We start from the raw sequence: 20630 nt of genomic DNA, 5'->3' as shown, positions 1-20630 counted from the left end.
AAAAAATGAATATGTCATGTTGCAAAAGTGCCGCCTGTGTATTCAATAATATTATCTGAGTGAAGTCTGAGGCATTGATTCTCCTCATGACCTCGGTTAAACCTCAAAAGAAAGCAGCTGATCAATTCAAACAAACAAACAGGTTGTGTCCCGGCTCGGCTGCCTGTTATCTTCACAGCTCTGCTCACTGTGGTTTGCTTTTAAACCAGGGCTTCAGTAATTACTTTTATGGCCTCTCTTTTCAACCAAATCTGACCTCTTAGTGTGACATGTTCCGGTACAGGCCTCAGGCTGAGCCCTCTTGTCCATTTAGAGGAGCCTCGACTGAAAACTGAAGGAAACAGTGTTTGCAGTCATGGTTTCCTCCACTGTGTTGGTTTTTAATGACCAAAGCCTGATGATTTCATGACTGCTCCCACTGCCCTTGTGAAGCACTTTGTAGTGTGGAATTTGAAAAATGCTCCATGTACAGCGCTTGTTCATATTATCAAAAGGAGCAAAAGAAGTTTGTCACTTCTGCATGTCAGAAATATATCCTGAAATAAAACCATATGCAGCACAAACCAGCTAACGACAAACATACCCTTCTCTTATACACAGCACTTGTTTTGTACATAGAAGATCTGAGAACTTTTTTTTTTTTTTTAAACCACAGTCCTTCCTCCTTTTCCCCCACCGTGCCTCCACCTGCTGCTTGATTTCCTGCTCTTACTGCATCGTGCACCAACAGATTTTGTCCTATAGGAAAGTGCTGAGGGTGTTTTCCACAGTGGCCATGTGCAGATACTCCAGCTGGCTGCTCTCAGACTCCACCTCTGATTCCTGGTCCTTGTCGTCCTCCGTGCTCTGACTTGAGAGAGTCTTCTTCCTCCGGATAGATCCTCGAGAGCGGCGCTCCAGACACTCCAGGATCATGTGGGCGAGGTCCTGCTGCAGCCGCTGGAAGTTCTCTCTGAAAAAGAAGGAACCAGCAGGTGACGCATGAAGACATAAAGGTCAAGTAGCCATTTTCTACACAATTCATTTAATGTGAAGTCGACCTGTGTTCTCAGAAGCAGCTTTTTAAGTTAATGAGTTGCTAAAAATGAATATTTCATTCAAAGATCTGATTATAAGTGAACATAGTACTGTGTTGCAATATCACATTTGCACAACTAAGTTATCGTGGACAATCACGTTATACCCAAACATTTTATCATCGATCTCAAAACAGCAGCTAAGCAGGCTACATAAACACAGGTACAGCATACGGGTCAAACATAAAGAGTTGGGCTGTTTACTCACGTTGTGGGTGGAGTCGGTAGGTCGTAGTCTTCACCAGTTTCTCCTGTCAGCCAGTAGGTCATCTCGGTGCCTTTACCCTGGAAAACACACACATGAACACCCATTAATTTACCTCTGTGTGGAAGTGAAATCCACACGTTATCAGGCTTTCTGAACTCATTTCAAAACTCTTTGTCCTACTGACATGTTTGCTAAATTTAACAAAGAGACACATATTTACCTTCAGATATGTTTCTCCTCTGATCTCATACTCAAACTTGCAAACTGTCCTCTGCAGGATATTTATAGTCGGCTGACTGACGTGGATCCGCAGGGCTGGAAGATATATTTTAAAAAGAAACAGAAGAGCTTGGCTGTGGTCATTTTATTTAATCACAGTGACTGGTAGCTTCTGTAATTGCACTTGAGCCTTGTGTTGTAGGATGGGAATGTAAAATAACTGGGACAGAGGAGGTGGCTGCAGGAAATGTCAGTTTAAATGAGTTTGCTCGTTAAATGTCTCTCTGCATGTGTTTGTTCCTGTGCTCACGGTGTCCCGTAGACTCCATACGAGACGCTGTGTTGACCGTGTCTCCAAATAGACAATATCTGGGCATCTTTATACCAACAACACCTGCTGCACAGGGACCTGGACACACACAAAACCCACAAATATCCAGTCAGTCTCCCGTCACTGATTAAAGCTGTTTAGAAAAGAAAAAAAGATGAAAGTGAGGTGAACCAGTCGGGCAAAGGATCAAAGAAAGGATGCTCATCTCGTTGAGTTTAGGCCTACAGACAGACAAGAAGGAACATCCAGTCTACCTGAGTGGACGCCGATACGTATCCACACAGGGATACCAGGCAGGTGTCGGAGCTGGAAGGTGCCCATGAAGGCCAAGATGTCCAGCGCCATGCGGCAGATATCCACCGCATGCCTGTTCCCATTTCTCCTCGGAAGCCCGGAGGCAACCATGTAGGCATCACCGATGGTCTCCACCTGAGGACAAGACATTATGTGTGTTTTCTGTGCTGCCATTCATCAGTCTGTTCATCTATTGAAAGTCACACGTCAGTACCTTGTACACATCGTGGTTGTCGACGATGCTGTCAAAGCCCTTGTAGATGTCGTTGAGCATGTCCACCACCTCCATCGGTGTGCTGTACTGGCACAGAGTGGTGAAGCCGACTATGTCGCTGAAATATATGGTCACCTCGTCGTACAGCTCTGGCTCCACCACGCCGGTCTCCTTCAAGCTTTTCACCACCGGACTTCACATGGAGACACAGGATGATCCACTGAACTATTTCAACAATTCATTAGCTATTGCAACCATTTATCATAACTTAGCTACCTATTTAATCCGTCGAGCTACTTTAATTAGCTATTTCAAATGTTTATTGAAATTTCTGATCTGTTCAAACCACGTAGTTGTAGTTAACTGTTCCTATTTGCCTCTCTGTCTGCTTGCTAACTGTTTTAGGGGCCCACGTTGTGACGTAATACATGGATATGTATTTAAATTACTTTCTACTACATTAATTACCTTAAACTACTTAATCTTCCCTCAAAGAAGGAGCTGAATTTCAGAAGTTAGCAGCAGTGACTGATGGTTGTGAGTCACTGGGTTGATACCACGTTTTCAGCTACTGGTTTTCAGATAATGCCAGTTTTCTACTGAAAGGGTATTCAGAACCATAAACAGTTCTCTATGTAGGGTGTATGTATGATTTTAGTATCTGTGCTGCTCCTCTAAGTGTGAACACACCCAGGGAGCAGCATGAAGTTGAGGCAGTCAGCTCGATCCCTCTCGGCCTTGTACAGCGCTGTTCTCTCCTCCACCAGGTGCTCCAGGTTCCTGGAGTACATCTGCAGCCGTCGGATCATGTTGTCCATGTAGCTCTCATTGTCCTGGTTGTGGATTTTACTGGACGATGAGGGAAAGTTCATTTCAGTAGAAGCAACTAGGTTTATGTAATCCATGCCCACAAGAACATAAAGTGAGAGTGATTACCTGATGATTTTCCCCAGGCAGTTCTCTACCTTCTTAAAGTCAGGTCTTTTTTCTGGGTCCTCATCCCAGCAGCTTTTTATCAGCATGTACACCTGCAAGACAGTAAAGACAAAGCTTTAAAGACTTATCAGGTAAAACATGTAAGCAAAGTGGGATCACATAAACGGTAAAAACCTCAGATTCGTTCTCTGAAGCCGTCTCAAAGTTAAGATCAGGTCTGAAGTAGGAGGCGATGACCCTGGACAGCTTTTCTGTTGGGAAACACAGACATTTATTTATTCACGACAAGATAACAGGATCACAGAGTGAATCTCGCTGAGGATCAAACAGGACCTCATGCATGAACACATCAGTCGCCTCTGAACTGTGCAAAAAGTTGATTTTTACATGTGACTGTATTTGAGCTTTTTAATGTGAGCTTCATCTTGAGCACTGGCTGACTGAGTGTTTGACACCTGATCGGTCGGAGCAGGACTCGGTGAAGAAGGTGCTCTTTCTGAGAGCTATCTCCTGAGCGATGATGGAGAAGCTGTAGACGTCTCCTTTCTGAGAGGTGCCCTCTTTCCTCAGGTGCTCCGGAGCTGTCCACAAGTCTGAGAGGACAAGGATGCAGAGACACATGAGGAAAAATAGGAATGTAAGCAGGTGAAGAACTTAACAAAACACACTGGGAGGCTGGACCCCTGTGGTTTCACCTTGACCGGGGCTGAGGAAGGCGTTGCAGCCAAAGTCTGTGATCTTCACCAGCATGCGATTGTCCACCACACAGTTGGTGGACTTGAGGCGACCGTGCACCTGGACGTCGCTGGCATGCAGGTAGGACATGCCCTGCACAGAGGAATTAGAGTGTAGGACAGATTTCCCATCAATCAAAGGGGCAGTGAGTCTAGTTTGATGTTTACTGACCTCTACTGGCAGCAAGTAGGAACTGCAACTCCAATCGTTATTAGTAACCTCTGCATCATTCAAATCATCTTTCGCTGGTGTGAACATTAAAATATCCCGACATAAAATTTGTTCACTGCTCGTCGAGCTAATTATTTAGTAGAATATTATAATTATTCATCACATTAAAGTGTTGTTTTGTAATCATATTGCAAAGTGACAGTGTGGCTGTACGTGCTACACAGGGTTTAAAGGCCAACATTTCATGTCTACATGTTATTGCAATTTATTTCATTCCTTTCCTGTATATTATTAGTAATATAAAACCTCATAATGATGTGCACACACATACCAACATTCACATATGTAAATTAACTAAAAATGGTGTTGGTTTGTGAACCAGGTGTGTGCATAAACCTCTTCTAAAAGGTGTACATGTATTTGTTTATTTGGATTTTGGCCACTGCTCATCAGCAAAGTGCTCTAATTTGTCTGGGACAGTTTTGTTTTTTGTTTTTTTTTTCAAATTATTCTTTTCCACCACAATTCAAAGCAATGTCTTATTTCACTAAATTATAATTTAGAAAATTTTTATTACTTTTTTCAGTTTCTTGTCATTTGAGTGACTATTGTGAATTTTGCCTTTTCTTTAATGGAAGGGCATGAATAAATCTGATCATTTTTAGTTAACTAAATGTAGATAGTTTCATAAATTAAGTTTGTGGCCTCATATCTTATCCATTTAAATCAGTGTCTCGTATAATTTGTCTATTCATTTATTAGGTTGTGTAATGTTATTGTGTGATTTTCTCCATTTTTGGAATGTTCTGTATCATTACTTCAACATATATTTAATATTTTAAGTAATAAAAGTCAACAGGTAATAACTGGCAGCACCAAGTCAAGTTTTTAACACACAAAAATGATCAGAGGATGGTATTATCCCTGTTATTGATTGCTATTGTTGAGGAAGTCTTCCTGCTTCATGACTGATACACGTGACTGTTGCTCACCTCCAGGACACTGAATTATGTTTCAAGCTACACATGTGGTGCCATAATGCTCCTTGTGATGCCCCTTGTGATTGTTTATCAGCAGAATCAGGAGCATCTGTCTCACCTTGGCGATGTCGTACATGACGGAGATCTTGAACTCCCAGTCCATGAAGGCCTCCTCTGGGTATGAAACCTTATCATTCAGCACATACTGGAAAAGGACAGGTGGTATATCTGCATGAGTTCTGCTATTTTATTCTTTCTGTCTAAATGAAAGGTGAAATCATAATATTGTGCAATTGCATTTGATGTTTTGTTGCTTGTTTTGTACGACTGTGGTGACATTCTGTACGTACCCTGAGCGACCCACGCTCTCCGTACTCAAACACTCCGAACACTCCCTGATCAAACTTCACTGTGCCATAAAACTTTGTGAGGTTGTAATAGTCAATGTGCAGCAGCTGCATGGAAAAGGAACAAAGACACACATTGGTCAGCTTGGACAAATATTAACAAAGATTACTGGCAACACAAATCTGTCAGGACAGCCAATCAATTAAAAAACAACAGCAAAAAAACATCACCCAAACCAATGTGTGCATCTTACTGCATTGAGTTCTATCTTCTGGGCTTCATCGAAGTTCCCATCTGAGTTCTTCAGCTCCTTCAGAATCACAATCTGGAAATATTGAAGCAGAACCAATGAAACTACATCAACTTGTTCTAAAGTATGTTGAATGATTTGGAAACCGCAGCAGGCTGCTGTGTCCAGCTACCTTCTTGTCGTACAACGCACGGCGGATCTTGTAATTCTTGTTTTTCATCTCTTTTTCAATCTGTTGTGAGCAGATGAAGGTCATTAACGTGTTGTGCATTCAAGAATAACTCAAGTTGTTTTTGTAAAAGTTGTTTGTAGAAAAAAAAAAGATGAGAAAACTGTTGTGTGATCACATATTTTAGTTTCCCTGTTCTACATGGAGCCCTTTGTTAAAAAAAAAAAAAACACAATGTGAATTTTGCATGATGCTGACAGGGAGGTTCACATCTTGTTTACTTTGAGGGAGATGACGTTGAGTTTGTTGTTCTGCAGCGGCGTGATGAGCTCAGGGTTGATGTGGGACCAGCCCTTCCTGAGCCGCCGATCCCTCCTGTTCTGTCTGCACAGGAAACAAAATACCCCCCGGGGCATTAAAATACAGATGTGGAAGGCTGCTGGTACATAAGACATACATTTGATTTCATACAAAAACTTAAGCTGGCTCTAAAATCAGGACAAAAATATCCCTCACTAACATGTTAGATATGTTAAATTGAATGAAAACTCTTTTAATTAGTGGTATAATTCCAACACTCGTGCCTCAAACTTGTATTTAATTTGCATTTTTTCCTTAGATTATATGACATTCTGTTCTCCTGTAACCTTAACTATTCATTTCAGTTATTCATAATTGAGTTATGTAGTAATATATATATTTATAATACATATAAAGCTGTTTTAACCAAGTAATAAGACCTATAAAAACCCTCCTACATTAACTCAGAAGAGCTGAATATTGACTGTGTCCAGTGATCAGCTTCACCTGATTGAAATGCAGTTAAAATGTTAGCTAGTAATGGATTAAATATAACCAACTTTGCATAAACAGATTACACCTAGGAAAACTACAATCAGCCCATTTTTTTAAAAAAAAAAGTGTAATTAAATTACAGTTGCATCGTCACAGAGTACTTAATGACATTCTGATTACGTCTTTGAAATATCGCAATTTTTAAAATAGCGTTGTGCATCAATACTTCTCTCAGATTGCTAGTTTCTTAATGACTTAGCAAACATTTGTTGTTTCATCATTCATGATTTTTCGATAATGGAGGCTTTTTAAAAAATCTTTTTCATTTAAAGTAATAATAGAAGATGAAGATTTTGAGTAAGTGCTCTTCTTGTGTCTTCTGTGCGACTTTTAATTAAAAACAGCAACAAAAACAAACAAAAAAGGACACAACAGAAACAGCGTCCAGCCTGTTGTGAAACTAATGCGCTGTTTTTGAACGGTTCATTTAATCTGAACAACTAAGTTTTGAATATGCAAATGAAAATTATTTGCTCTTAAGATGTTTTAAGATTATTAAAGAGAAAAATAATAGTTATGGAACTGAAACATTAGTGGCTGCATCCATTTCTCTTTTTCAGTGTTTAATTTTAAAGTGATCCAAATGTCTTCGAATTCGGTTTCCTTTTTAAAAAAAAAAATAATTCAGTGGATTACATTATATATTACAAAAATTCCATGTAATTTGTATTTAGTAATTAATTCCTAATAATCTGACCTTCACCTGGTGCAAGCACTTACATTAAGATACTAGATAGTAGATGAACATTTAATTGCAAGCTGACACTGGAACTCCTGTGGTTTATTTACAGTTTAGCGTTCAACATCTTCCCTTTATTCTCAGCTCCTATTCCTTATTACATCGTGTAAGTGTACTGTAACGTACCTGTAGAAAATAAAGGCGATAGTGGCCACTACAGCCACTGTGACGCCCAACACAATGACAACAATACCATCAACTGCCGTACCTGCAGTCGTCAAGGCAAAAAGAAAAACAGAGCTTCAGTTCAGACTCATCCACATCAGGGTACATTTATAATAACAGGACAGCTGGTAAACTCAGACTGAGCTGCCAGGTACCTCATCTGCAATGTATTTCCTCAACATTAAAGCTACTGTGTATAAAAACATATGAGACAGTCTCAGTAAAAGTTGGTGCAAAGTAGAATTTCAAAATAAGAATCCCAGCATTCATTCAGGAAGATGAGTGACGTCGCTCTGCATTGTCTGATTGGCATCAACAGTTTCATTCGTGTGCGACAGTCATCGGTTCATTCCCTGCTGTTCAATCATTCATGCAGGTACACGGCTCAGACTGTATACCAGGACACTGTTCCTCTTCAATAACAATATTAATGCTCATGCTGTTGACTCCCACAGTCCCTTAACCTTCCTCAGCCTCCCCCTCTGTGATATTGTGTCGTACTGGTGAAAAACAGCGCATTGACTTTTTTAAGCATGTCTTCCAATAACCAGGTTCTCACATGAATATTGAAACAAGTTATGTTTGCTGTAACCTCTGTTCATCCACACTGTAAAATTAGTTTAAATCAGAATAATCTACCAGAATAACCATGACCTGGATGACTGATAATCTTCACAGACCTGTAAAGTGAAACTTTTGAATTCATTTCAGTTCATTTATATAGCGTCAATTCACAGCTTGCGTTATCTCAAAGCACATCACATAGTAAGGTGAAGATCTTCCAGAATTGATACAGAGAAACCTGAGAACACAGTGACAGAGGGAAGGATGAAACAACCTCCTCCAAGAACAAGCTCAGGGACCGTGGCTTGAACTTTTGTCTCCCCCTTCTGGCAGTGAGCATAATTACACAAACAGTGTTGATGAGCGCTTGTGATGCACTCCTGACTGTCCATTTACTTGCTTTTTTAGCTTTTTTAGACTGTAGTCTCTCATCTGAACACTAACTTTCTGTTTTTACCTGGAGCATCAAAACTTTGCTCAGAAACCTCCTATGTTTCTCCACCACTGGTTGACATAAAACCGGTGTGCCGGCTGGTGAATGTCACCGTAGAAACCAGATTAAAACTCACAAATAAATCCACTGTGGCCTAATCTGAATAGTGGCAACTCCCATACTATAACTTTAAAACTTCTCTGTTCAATGCAACTCAGTGTCAGTGAAGTGGGACAAGAGCCACAGTCCTCTCAACCATGTACAGTCGTCCTTCCATTATAGAAAAGGCAAAATTCATAATCGTCACTCAAATAACTAGAAACTGAAAAAGTAATAATAAATAAAAATTTGCTAAATTATAATTTAGTGAAATAAGACATTGCTTTTATTTATGATTGATAAGAGTAATTTAAAAAATTTGCTTCACTTGAACCCTGGAATATATTTTTGCACAGAACAAAGATCACAGACTTTGTCCCTCATCGATCACATCTGAAGAAATGTGATCGATTTTTTGGCCAGTATGAACTAGAGGAATGATTACAGCAAGCAAAGCATGTCTCAGTGCTCATATGACCTCCTTACTGCTGTTGAAAGTGGCTCTAAGTTGCTGACTGCAAATGCAAACTGTTTACAGCAAATCAGAGACAAAGGGGTTTAAAGGCCTCTTTAACAGTATTTCGACCTTGAAACACAAACTCCTCTCTAACTGGGACACTTTCCACTGAACCTCCGAGGCAGTAAAAACTTCCGTCTCAATCTAGAGTTGGTTCTCAGATCACTACGGTGCCGCCTGATAGCACATCTCACTGGTAGCAATTCACAGCTGATAGTCACTGACGGTAAGTGTTAATGATTACAGCTGATGACACAGTCAGGGTGTGTGTGTGTGTGTGTGTGTGTGTGTGTGTGTGTGTGTGTGTGTGTGTGTGAGAGTGAGTGAGTGAGTGAGTTGTACCTGCATCTCGATTGGAATTAGGAAGTCTTTTTCCCCAGATGAAGGACGGATTCGAGTCCACCACTATAGTTTCGTTGGTCTCCGTGTTGAATTTGAATAAGATCTTGTACTGAGGACGACATGACACATTTCAGCATAAAAACAAGCATTGAGCAGTGGAGCGGTTTAATTTTGAAACCTCTTTTTGTGACATATGTGCAGAGAAAAATAATAATAATAATTTAAAAGAGTGATTTGTGTTTCTCTGTATATTGACTGACAAATACACAATAAAACCCAAAAGAAAAAGAAAAAAAGGAAAAGAAAAAGGAGCAGCTGTCTCATAGAAATACAATTTTTCTTAATGAAATACATTGTTGTAGCTTAATTTTACATGAGATCATGTGAATTTTTTGGCTTTTTAATGTTTAATTAAGACATGTGTACTAAACTATGAAATTACCTAAAATATAAAACAATTAGAATAATATATATATATACATGTATATATACAGTATGAACATACAGACAGATATATTTTGGCAAATTACAAATGCTTTTAGTTACTACATGTTCATTAAAACACATTAATTTGATATTTTTGTAGTGACAACTTCTGCAATTATACACAATAACTCTCATTTAACAAACAACTCTCTGTAAAGTGACACCATCGATACTTCTATTTCTGTTAATTGTCAAATTGTGTCCAATTTCAGAAATATATGTACAGTTTAGGCTTGAATTTAGTAGTTTTATTTATTTTTAATAAAAAGGAAATAGTTGACAAATTGAGCACATACATTACAAATCTATATTCCCACTATTTTTATATAAAGAAATTATCTTTGAATAAATTACATACATTTTTTTAAAATTAGATATGTAAATTCCTGTTTTTTGTCATTTTAATATTATTTTCATATATTTCACAAATCTGTGAAATATTAAGGAAAAATTACAGATTGCAAAAATTATTCACTTATTTATTTTTAACAGTATAGCAGAAATAATTCACACAGGAGAGCGAGGTACCTGGTTGTTACTGTTGGTGTAAATGACGGATAGGGTCACGTCTCTGTCCCCTTTCTTGTCCAGCTTGTAAGTTCCAGCAGTTCCTGAGCAGAATCATAGAAAAAGCTTCATACACAAACCGAACGCCCCACACCTGACCACCCTCAATTAGACAGATTTTTTGTTTTTTAAGTGGTGAATACTGATTGAGTTAACCATGTGTAAGATCTTGGATTATACGTAGCATTTTTATTCACTTATTTTTATTTTTAATTTTTTAAACAGTATTTAACTTTAGCTCTTTTTCTGTTGTGATTGGTGTTTTTTCTTGCTGCTGCTGTACCACAGTAATTTCCCAGACTGGGATAAATAAAATATTTTTGTATTCTATTCTATTCTATTAGTTTTTGAGTTAATAAGTCTTACAGAAGGTGGAGTCAAGTTGATTTTTGCAATGTTTTCTTTGTGGCAATCTGTGGAGTTTGAACTCGATAAATAATGTAGCTGGAGTCCTGATGCCTTGCAGGCTCATTGATATGTACATACAGTCGTTCTCAAATGTATTCATAGCCTCCCATTAAAGAAGGTAAAAAACAGATGTCACTGGAATAAGCTGAAATTGACAAAAGTAATAATAAATTAAAAAATCATGAAAATCATGACATTGCTTTTGAATTGTGATTCAACAGGAATATTTTTTTAAAACAAACAAACAAACAAACAAACAAACAAAACAAGCATGATGGGACTAATATTTTGTTGAACAGCCCTTTGAGCCAATCACTGCAATCAAGTGTTTTCTGTAACTCTCAATCAGACTTCTGCACCTGTTGACAGGTATTTTGATTTCGTCCCACTGCTCATCAGCAAATTGCTCTAATTTATCCGGGACAGTTTTTTGTTTTTGTTTTTTTTAATTATTCATTTTCACCCAAAATTCAAAAGCAACATCTTATTTCACTGAATTGTAATTTAGACATTTTTTATTTATTATTACTTTTTTCAGTTTCTGCTTATTTGAGTGACTATTGTAAATTTTGCCTTTTCTTTAATGGAAGGGTATGAATACATTTGAGGACGACTGTATGGTCTTCAATGATACAACCCCGCTTTGACAGAACAATACAGACCAGTTATATGACTGTTGAATGTTTCTGTCTACTGATATTCCACCAACCATAAAACGTTTATTTTTTACCCTAAGACCCTAAGCTTTAAACATGTAGAGTATGGTGCCAGTCAGAGGCACACTTTTTTTGCATTTATGGCCAATATTTCAACAATCATGAAGCAGATATAATCGGTGTAACCACTCCAACAGTGATCCCAACTGGAAGAGTTCTATAATATTGTTACTGGGCTACCACAAAAATCTTGGTTTTCCTGCTCACAGTGCTTCAGATAATTGTCTTAATCTCACTATGAATAAGCATCGTCTCTTATAGTGTGTCTCACACTCACTCCCAGTTACACACAGGCTGCTGCAGCCTGCGGGCCACAACACCGAATCTGTTCACCATGTCACCGAAAACCACAAATAAGTGACAGAAGCAGACAGCCTCCATCTGTTTGACTTCAGCTCTCAGGGCTGCTTTCAGGGCCACTGGATCTGGGGTGTCAGTACTACGGGGAGGGATTTGGACACTGTGAGCATTTCACAAGCTGATTCCAGTATTTTTTTAGACTCATGGTGTTTAATGTGGACTCCGTTTTTGCCAAAAGAATAGTTACTAAATCCTAAAACCAGTATGGTGACAGCTTACAGCGTCAATGTCAACATGTCGATGCACCGAACTGTACGAACATTGGAGGTGAAGACTGACTTTACTTTCACTTCCACATATTACGCCTTTGTTCTTACCATTAAATTGGATGTTTCGGAAGTAATTGGGGTTCACATACTCCATCTGTACGATCTCTGACTGATTTTTTTCCCTAATTTGTCTGATCACGTTGCCTATCAGCAGCACTGCATCGTGATACGCAGCCATGTAGTCGTTCATCTGCAGAGAGAGACACAGAGAGAGAGGCACAGAGTTGGAAATACTTTCTCTGTCAGCGTTGCTGTTCTGCAGATTATTCAGAGTAACAAGGACTCTGATGTTTCTGTAGAATTTAGTTGGCAATTTCCAGTTTTTCAATCTCAAAACTGGGCAAATGGAACCAAAACTATCTGCATGACTCGATACTATTTGAAATAATTGATAATATATCACTTTAACAAAACAAGCCCACCCAGAAAATAAAGATACAAACAGCAGATCTTTAAATTCAGATGGCAGAAGAGCCTTGCTGAATTTAAAAAAATAAAATAAAATCCAAGGAGTCAATGTATCCAGCCACAAAATAGTCCTGCAAAAAAAAAAAAACAAGTCAAGTATTTTTGATTCCACTTACCGTGTTGTTCACCTCAAGGTTTGTGTTAATCTTGTAATTTCTGATGTCGGGCATAGTCAGCACCAGCACATTCCTCATTTCTGGCATTGATGTTGTGTTGGTGTAGTATATGTCACTGTGCAGAGGAAGCAGAGGAGTTATTAAAGTGCATCTTGTACAGGAATATGTCTTATGAAGCATCCTTAGTGTTGGAGCATCTATACAGCAGGTAAATGATAGCAAACAGTAATATGTACTCATAATATTTTGTTGTATTTGGTTGCTAAGCCAGCTCTATAGTTTCTACCCCACAGACTTAATTAGAACCAATCAAGCCTCATCTCTGACTTCTGATTGACTAAAATGTGTAAAAAGCAGACACTCACACCTGTGTTCTAGCAGCTTCTAATTCATTGCAGACCTGCTTTCTGGTAATTTTTGCTTGACTCTTGATGATCCTACCCAATTGTCTCTCAGCAGCAAGTGATAACGTTTTCTTCCTGATCGTAGCAGTGACAAAACTGTAGCATTCACTTTTTACTTCCAAATAATTGTTTGCACAGATGATTTTTGGATTTGGGATTTGAAGCATCTTTGAAGTGGCTCTAAGTGACTTTCCTGACTTTAAGCCAATGATTTGCTTTTTCAGATCTTTGTTCAGCTCCTCAGATTTTCACACTGCAGTGTTTGTGGATGAGTCTAATCGTTAGTCCATCAAATGGGTCCTGTTTAAATTTGCTCAGAGAAGTCAGCAGCTGTAGTCGCTCACCAGAGGACACTGCTTTCTACGTCACCAAAATCATTCAAGTTGCTGTATGTATATTTTTGATCCAGCAGATTTTGTCATTATTCCAGAAGACCAATAATAAATGTGTGAAAGAAACAAAATGCACGTTTGTTTTTTGTGACGCATGTGTTTTAGGGGTTCAACTGTATGTAAACTTTTGTTCACGACTATGTCTACAGACAAATCCAGCAAGTAGCAGGAAAAAAGAGACAAGACAATAAAGACAACAAGATATGTGGTGGAAGTTGGGAAGGAAAAGAAAATAAGTGAATACGCAGCACTGACTTGAAAAGATCAACAAGGATGAAGAGAATATCACTGTCCTCTGCTCTCTCAGAGATGTTTTTCAACTCCACTATATCCTTCGGCGATCCACACAAGAAGAACACTGCAAACAGAGAGAATGTATGTCACAGCACAGCTCAACGGTGGAGGCGTTTTTAGCCTTGGTGGCCTTACAGGAAGCCCTACAGCCAACACTGTTCAGCCTAAAGCTTTGGTTTACATTTAAATGTGTTTTTCAACCTTGGAAGCAAAGTTAATACCAAAGCCAAACTGCTCTTTTTTCACCTTGAAAACCAGGGGGTGAAGCGCTCCAGTGGTTGCTGTGATGTAATTTGTCATTTAAGGTCATACTTTGAAGGGCAAAACTGATCATTTTTGACCTCTGAAAGTCAAATGTTTTTCATGGTATACACTTTGTTTTAGTCCACCATGTTGTGAACTTGGGACAAAAATATCCAGCAGAAACTTTAAAGGTTTTTCATGTTAAGAAATCAAGTTTTAACCTTTTAACTGAACAGCACTGAAGTTTATGGTGTGTGTCGTCACTGTCGATCTGATCAGTGTTTCTAAGAACTGCAGCTTGTATTGCAACTTACGATTGCTGTCCCTGTTCTCGGGTGAATTCAGCACATCCTCCATCTCTGCAGGTCTGCGCAGCACTGTCCTCCCAATAGAATGGCCAACCTCGCTCACGCTTGTACTCTGTGCCTCTACATACCTGTGGAGGAACGACACATTTACTAAGATAGTCACATTACTGTTTTACTGTAAAGGTCCCTCTGCTGTTCGTTTTAGCAAGAAGAACTCAAAAGACGTCCTATATGTCTTCACTTCACGTTAACTAATCATTACAATTTTCCTGTTTTTGATAACCTTTGAATATTACATATTACCTTGTCACATGTTGTAGACCGGAACAAGAGCCACCTGACTGCATAATAAAGTCATTTTACACATAATTTACTTCCAAGGGTGAGTTTCTCTGAAGTAACTCACCAAAAGCAATCCTCTCCATCGTTCGCCTTTTTGTAAATGTAGGCTGTCGTCCACTCAGGTTTGATTGTGTCTTTGTATTCCCAGAAGTGGATTAAAAAGCTAGAGATCTTCTTTGCCGGCGGCAGGAGACGCTGCAAGTTGGGTTTGTCGTCACAGGAGGGAGAAAAGCTGCCGGCCGAGAGGATGGGAGTCTTGAGCTTCATGCCTTTTTCAGCACTGACAGGGAAAAACAGAAGAGAGAGGGATCCACTTTGAAGGGATTAAAGTCACCATAAGGTAGCACATGTGATTGTCAGATCCTGTTTGTATATCCAAACTGTGTTCACATGTAAACTTAGACTTACTCAACTATGCTGAAAGTAGCATGGGTGCAGGTGGGCCCAAGCACGGCACATCCCAGCTCACCTTGTTCCTGCAAAAGAAAACAGCTGAGCCTCAGTTTTCACCCGAGTCACTAGCACCTTATAGCTAAGGTTAGGAGATGACGCCTTTAGGGACAGCTGTGGCTCTGTTGGCAGAGTGGGTTGTCCGCTAATGGCAGCTATTGCATGGAAGAGTCTGTGTTTCTGCTGATAAAAATCATATCATGCATCTAAGGCAGATATAAAGTGGTTGCTACTTACATGGAACTTCTTTAGCTCCTCCACTCCCCCACACTGAGTGATGGCGCAGCCTTCACCTCTGAACCAGGATGCGTTGAACCCGCCAAAGTTGGCCGTGAGAGTAAAGTTTGCATCTTTATTGGAGTTGCGTGTGAAAAGAAAGGCAAAACCAAGTATTAGCTTTGGGTACTTTGTGGGATGTTTGTTAAAGCTGGAGTAAAATTGTGAAGGATGGATAAACTGTGTAGTGCTTCCCACAGGTGTGGGGTTAATTTTACCGCCAGTAATAATAAACCTGACTAGTTGCAGGGCTGAATCAGTAACTGGGAAAATTGTGTTTAACCAAGTTATAACAAACAATAGGAGCCCTTTAATAAATGTTTCCCACAGGGGGCATAGCAGGTTAATCCATCCCTGTCTAAGTGAGTCAACGCTGATGATAAATTTGACTGTTATCATGCAGGCCAAAGGCTGAGCTAAGCTAGCAGAAAACATGAATAAAGCAATACAGATTACGCTCCTCTGGTTCATAGTGTAATGACCCACTTTATTTATTTATTTATTGCACTGACTACGTAATAACTTATCTTTTATCAGTCACTGATTTACTTGGTCAAAAAGTCCTAGTTAACTTTGGTAGTTAATAACAGTAAAACTTGTTAAAAACAGCTTTAAATAGTGCAACATTTGAGGAAGTAAATGGTTAGATTTCGGGAAAACTATCTGATGACAACCATAAACCTTTTTAGACAAGTGCAGTGACATTTTAGCAAAAACACAGCATTATGGAAAACTTTATACATGAATAATATGCGATTATAAATGTACTCAAATTCCCAAACCTGTGCATACGATCATGCAGTCATACACACATATATATAGATTATGTATATGACACTGCAGCTCTATCTACACATGCAGCTGCTTTTATGCTTCCTTTATTCATTCACCTCCTGCACTGTTGACGGATGGCTCCATATCTATGGCCTTCAGTATTTCTCCTTTCACAAACTTCATGCTCCAGGGAGACTTTCCATCCTCCAGCAGAATCACGCTGATTGACGTCCCATCCAGGCAATTTTTGGTGGCTTCACATGGAGCTGCAAGAATTCCCAAAGTGCACAAACACAGCCACCAGCCGCTTGCGCCCATTCTCAGCTCTGAAGGTAGCATGTGTATGTTTGAGCTGTTAAAGTGAGTCCATGGTATGGTGAAGGCTTTCAGAGCTTTGTTTACGTCTTAATCCTCTTGAGTCCAGTGTGTCTTTTGTCACCAAAAAGTTCCTTTGGATCTCCGGAAATGAAATGTTATCCGATCCACTGAAGCCTTACTGAAATGTATATTCTACACAAACGATATCCAGAACAAAGTTTCTCCTCTTAGCTGTTTCCTTCGCAGATTCACACTCCGTCTCTTCCTCTAACGGCCACTCACCTGTCCTTTCCATATCAGCGTGTTAATGTACAACCTTTAAAGACACAGAGGCAGGCCATATAACTTTCTCAATGTTGTTGTGTCCAGGTCTGCTTTACTGGTGGAAACAGACAAACACACACAGCACAGACTGGTTATGAGTTTAGTTGATCGCGAATTATACAATAGCATGTTATTTTAAAGGTGAGCTCTGGCAATAATGAATATTTACATAGTAAAAACAATGAAAATATTTGGTTATCTGATGTCAGCATGATTGGGGACTAGAATAAGTTGGCCTTTGATATGATAAAAATAATTGTGTGATAGTGACAGATACACCTGTCAGTCACGCAATGCAGCATATTTCTCTCAGGAACACCTTACTCATAGCTTGATTAATTACATATTTTTTGTTCTAAGTTACTCCTTGTGTTTTAGGAATTTACCAAAATCCATCCAAGTCGATCTGAAACATCTCCGACATTTGGCATCAATGTCCCATCATTCCCCCAGAAACATCCAGGTGAAGTTTGATGCTGCCATGGCAGTTTGTAGATGAAAGTAATCTTGTTGTGTGGCCGACAGGAGCAGCTTCACTGATGAATGTACGGACAGCGGACAACTTAAACGTCCAGTTTGATTCTGTAACAAAGAAAACCTCAGGCAAAACTCATCTGTAGCAGTGCTAATCACTACCAATACAACAGCAGGTTTGGAGCAGAATATTTCTCAACAGTGTATTGCATCAGGTCCTTAATTTTTATTGAATACAGTTTTGTAATCTTGGTTTTTAGAGGGCTTTATTGCACAACCTTTACCATGAGCCCCACACAGAAGGACAAAGAGGATTTGATGCTGTAGAAGCTGATAAAATGGCTTTAGAGGCGAGTGTTGGGGACTTTTGTGAAAACAAAGAGTTGAAGACAAAAATACCCGCTCTGCAATGCCTGTAGGTTTTTTAAAAAGCTGTAGTTTTTCTGTGTGGATCTCAGATTCTCTTTGCTTTGGTGGATGTAGATTTTATCAACATCACTGATGCCTTTTTAGTCCCTTTTCAGTCTCGCGAAGATTGTTTTCCACCTAAATGCGACACATTGTGGGATTGTTAGCATATTTTTGTATCCAAGTAGTGGACATTTGGAACTGTTGAGGAGCAGTAGTGGATAAATTTACAGAATCAGAATCATATACTCAAATAAAACTGCAGGCAGCAAATGTAGCGCACTATAATAATAACAGTGAGTAACTTTAAAGAGTCTTTCCATTAGACAGCCAGACTTTGTAGCAGAGAACTGAAGCTGTTAAATCACTCTCAAAGCCACCAGACTCCATTGTAAAAAAAAACAAAACACTATTTTTACCTTGCAGAAGTATAGAGTTCTCAGTTGGTTAGTTTGTTTGTGTTACAATAGAATTTTTACCACATGAAATGTCACACAGTGGTCGACAGCAGCTCCGGTGTTTTTTGAGGTAAAACTGTTGTTTTTGTCAGTGGTGGTCTTGAGTATATGGTGATATAGTCTCAGAGTTATCATTGTCACAAGCTGCTATGTCTAACAGGATTCCCTTTTATTATGGTCGCAACCAGAGCTGATTGACTGAGAGACATTTGTCTTCAAACATCATGTGACTGGTTTCCACCGACTACCTGAGTTTACAATTCAGGAAAATGTTCATGCTTTAATAAAGCTTCCATGATGTTTTCTGTAGCTTTCTCGGAGCCAGCACACATTAGAGGCCAGTCAGTGGAGGAGTTTCTGCTTCACACCAGTGAGCCGAGGCGGTTTTATTCATTTATGGTCTTATTGTCGGTATTTGTAGCTGACGGTGCTGAATGTACACAATCTAGATAACTAGCCGACCTATGTAGACACAGGCTCACCTGTACGTATACGTCAGAGGCAGACGGCAAACAGATTCCTGGCTTATAAATTCATGAATGACACCCTGGGAGCAAAGAGAAAACAAGAGAGCAAAGGTTGGTCGGGTCATAAAACTCTGTACAGATAACGTGCTGTGAAAACACACAAACTTCTGTGATTAATTTCTTATGTACATCCACCGTCTGCAAGACACAGTCACTGGGGAGAACCGAATGAAGCAATTACTAAAGTAATTATGATCAACTGAGAGTGCCCTCACTCAGTTAGTGCAATCTCTTCCTTAATTAAATCTAGAACTGATTTCACACTGTTTAATGACCTGCACACACAAACACACATGTCCACAACACTAATGTAATTCATCAATCACTGTGGCATCGAGGGAACAAACCTGGACTGGACAATAAAACTTAGCAGTGTGATTCTGTGTGCGTGTGTTTGTGTGTCATTGTCCAGGTACCTTTGTGAGGACCATTGTCAGCGTAAGGCTCAAGGTTTCAAAATGCCTTGCAGTGATCCTAACACAAGTGGACAGCTGAGACAAACCACTGTTCACACCCGTGTTGATACTGTGTCTCTGAGGTGTCCAGCTGGACACTTGTGTTCAGATTTTATTGATGCCTACATCACTTCCCTGGAAGGTCAAAGATCTCCATCATCAGTGTGCTGCCAGTCAGTCATCGTGTTTGTTTTGCATGGGTTTGCTAAGAAAACAAACATGTTTCAAGAACTAAGACACATTAGCAAGCTGTTGCAGCTGTTAAAACTGGCAAGAGAAAGTCACTTGCGACTTGCAGAAGAGGACGGGAAATCCACCTGCATCAAGGATGTATCTTAATTATGCATAACTTTAATTTGTGATAAAATGTGAACATGTGAGTGAAATGAAAAATCTCCCACAGCTGAGTTGACTTGAATGAGTAAATTACCCATAGACGCCAAAGTCATTTTCGTACCAGGCTGTAAACAAGTTTATTTTCTACTGTAAAGTTGTTCATTGTAACATGGAGGTCTTTGGGGATTGGCTGGCTTTTGGAACCAGCCTCAAGTGGCCATTTGGGGAACTGCATTTTTAAGTCTTATCCTATTATATTTTAATCTAGTGGTACCGTTTATTTTATCTTAGCACATGTTAACAGCTGATCAAGAGATACCTCCATCATGTGGAAATGTGTGAGCCAGTCTTGTTGTCTCGAATGTCTTCAGCTTTTTGCATTATGTTTTCATTCATGGTTTATATGAGGACATCTTGACTGATCTATTTTGGTGGAATCACAGATGGAGAGAAATAAAGCTGGGGGGGGAAACAGTCCTGACACCAGCTACTTCCTGTGATGACTGTCTCACTTTTGTTTGATGCTAAAATCCAGTGTTGCTGTGTTTCATTAAAACTGAACACTCTCAAATCTTGACTTTTGTATAACACGGCTGCAGGTTTTTATGTTTAACAGATACGGGTTGATACAAAGTGTCACGTCTGACAACTAGCCAAACACAATATGTATGAATCAGAACAAAGTCTTCTTTTCTATCTCATTAGGCGTATTTTTAGGGTCCGAGCACTCCAGTGCAAGGACCCTATTGTAACCGTTGTGATTATTATTATTATTTATTAGGGTCCGAGCACCCAAAAGGGTGCGAAGACCC

General features: G+C 39.4%; 1 protein-coding gene across 1 annotated transcript; it reads right to left on the bottom strand.

The window, feature by feature from the left end:
- Positions 1 to 738: 738 nt before the first annotated feature.
- Positions 739 to 16836, bottom strand: gucy2cb (guanylate cyclase 2Cb). Its single transcript, XM_008296795.1, has 27 exons — positions 16635 to 16836; positions 15706 to 15818; positions 15427 to 15494; positions 15083 to 15298; positions 14683 to 14804; positions 14087 to 14189; positions 13036 to 13150; positions 12500 to 12641; positions 10660 to 10742; positions 9646 to 9754; positions 7652 to 7733; positions 6213 to 6315; positions 5935 to 5994; positions 5766 to 5837; positions 5515 to 5619; positions 5283 to 5369; positions 3974 to 4106; positions 3734 to 3871; positions 3453 to 3529; positions 3279 to 3370; positions 3033 to 3191; positions 2343 to 2535; positions 2089 to 2263; positions 1814 to 1912; positions 1505 to 1599; positions 1285 to 1361; positions 739 to 952 (listed from the first exon to the last, which is right to left on the bottom strand). The coding sequence occupies exons 1-27, from the start codon at positions 16834 to 16836 to the stop codon at positions 739 to 741; spliced, it is 3234 nt and encodes a 1077-aa protein (XP_008295017.1).
- Positions 16837 to 20630: the final 3794 nt, after the last annotated feature.

The sequence above is a fragment of the Stegastes partitus genome, unplaced genomic scaffold (assembly GCF_000690725.1).
Source record: "Stegastes partitus isolate 25-593 unplaced genomic scaffold, Stegastes_partitus-1.0.2 Scaffold1151, whole genome shotgun sequence".
NCBI lineage: Eukaryota > Metazoa > Chordata > Actinopteri > Pomacentridae > Stegastes > Stegastes partitus.
The sequence above is the reverse complement of the archived record's forward strand: the minus strand, read 5'-3'. Positions and strand labels throughout refer to the sequence as shown.

Bases quoted from the DNA above. Each gene is read 5' to 3' on its own strand.
- gucy2cb (XM_008296795.1), bottom strand. From the start codon at position 16,836: ATGGGCGCAAGCGGCTGGTGGCTGTGTTTGTGCACTTTGGGAATTCTT. The intron at 15,819-16,634 runs GTGAATGAATAA...ACTCCAATAAAG, and splicing joins ATCCGTCAACAGTGCAGGAG to ATGCAAACTTTACTCTCACG. The intron at 3,872-3,973 runs GTGAAACCACAG...TTGTCCTCTCAG, and splicing joins CTTCCTCAGCCCCGGTCAAG to ACTTGTGGACAGCTCCGGAG.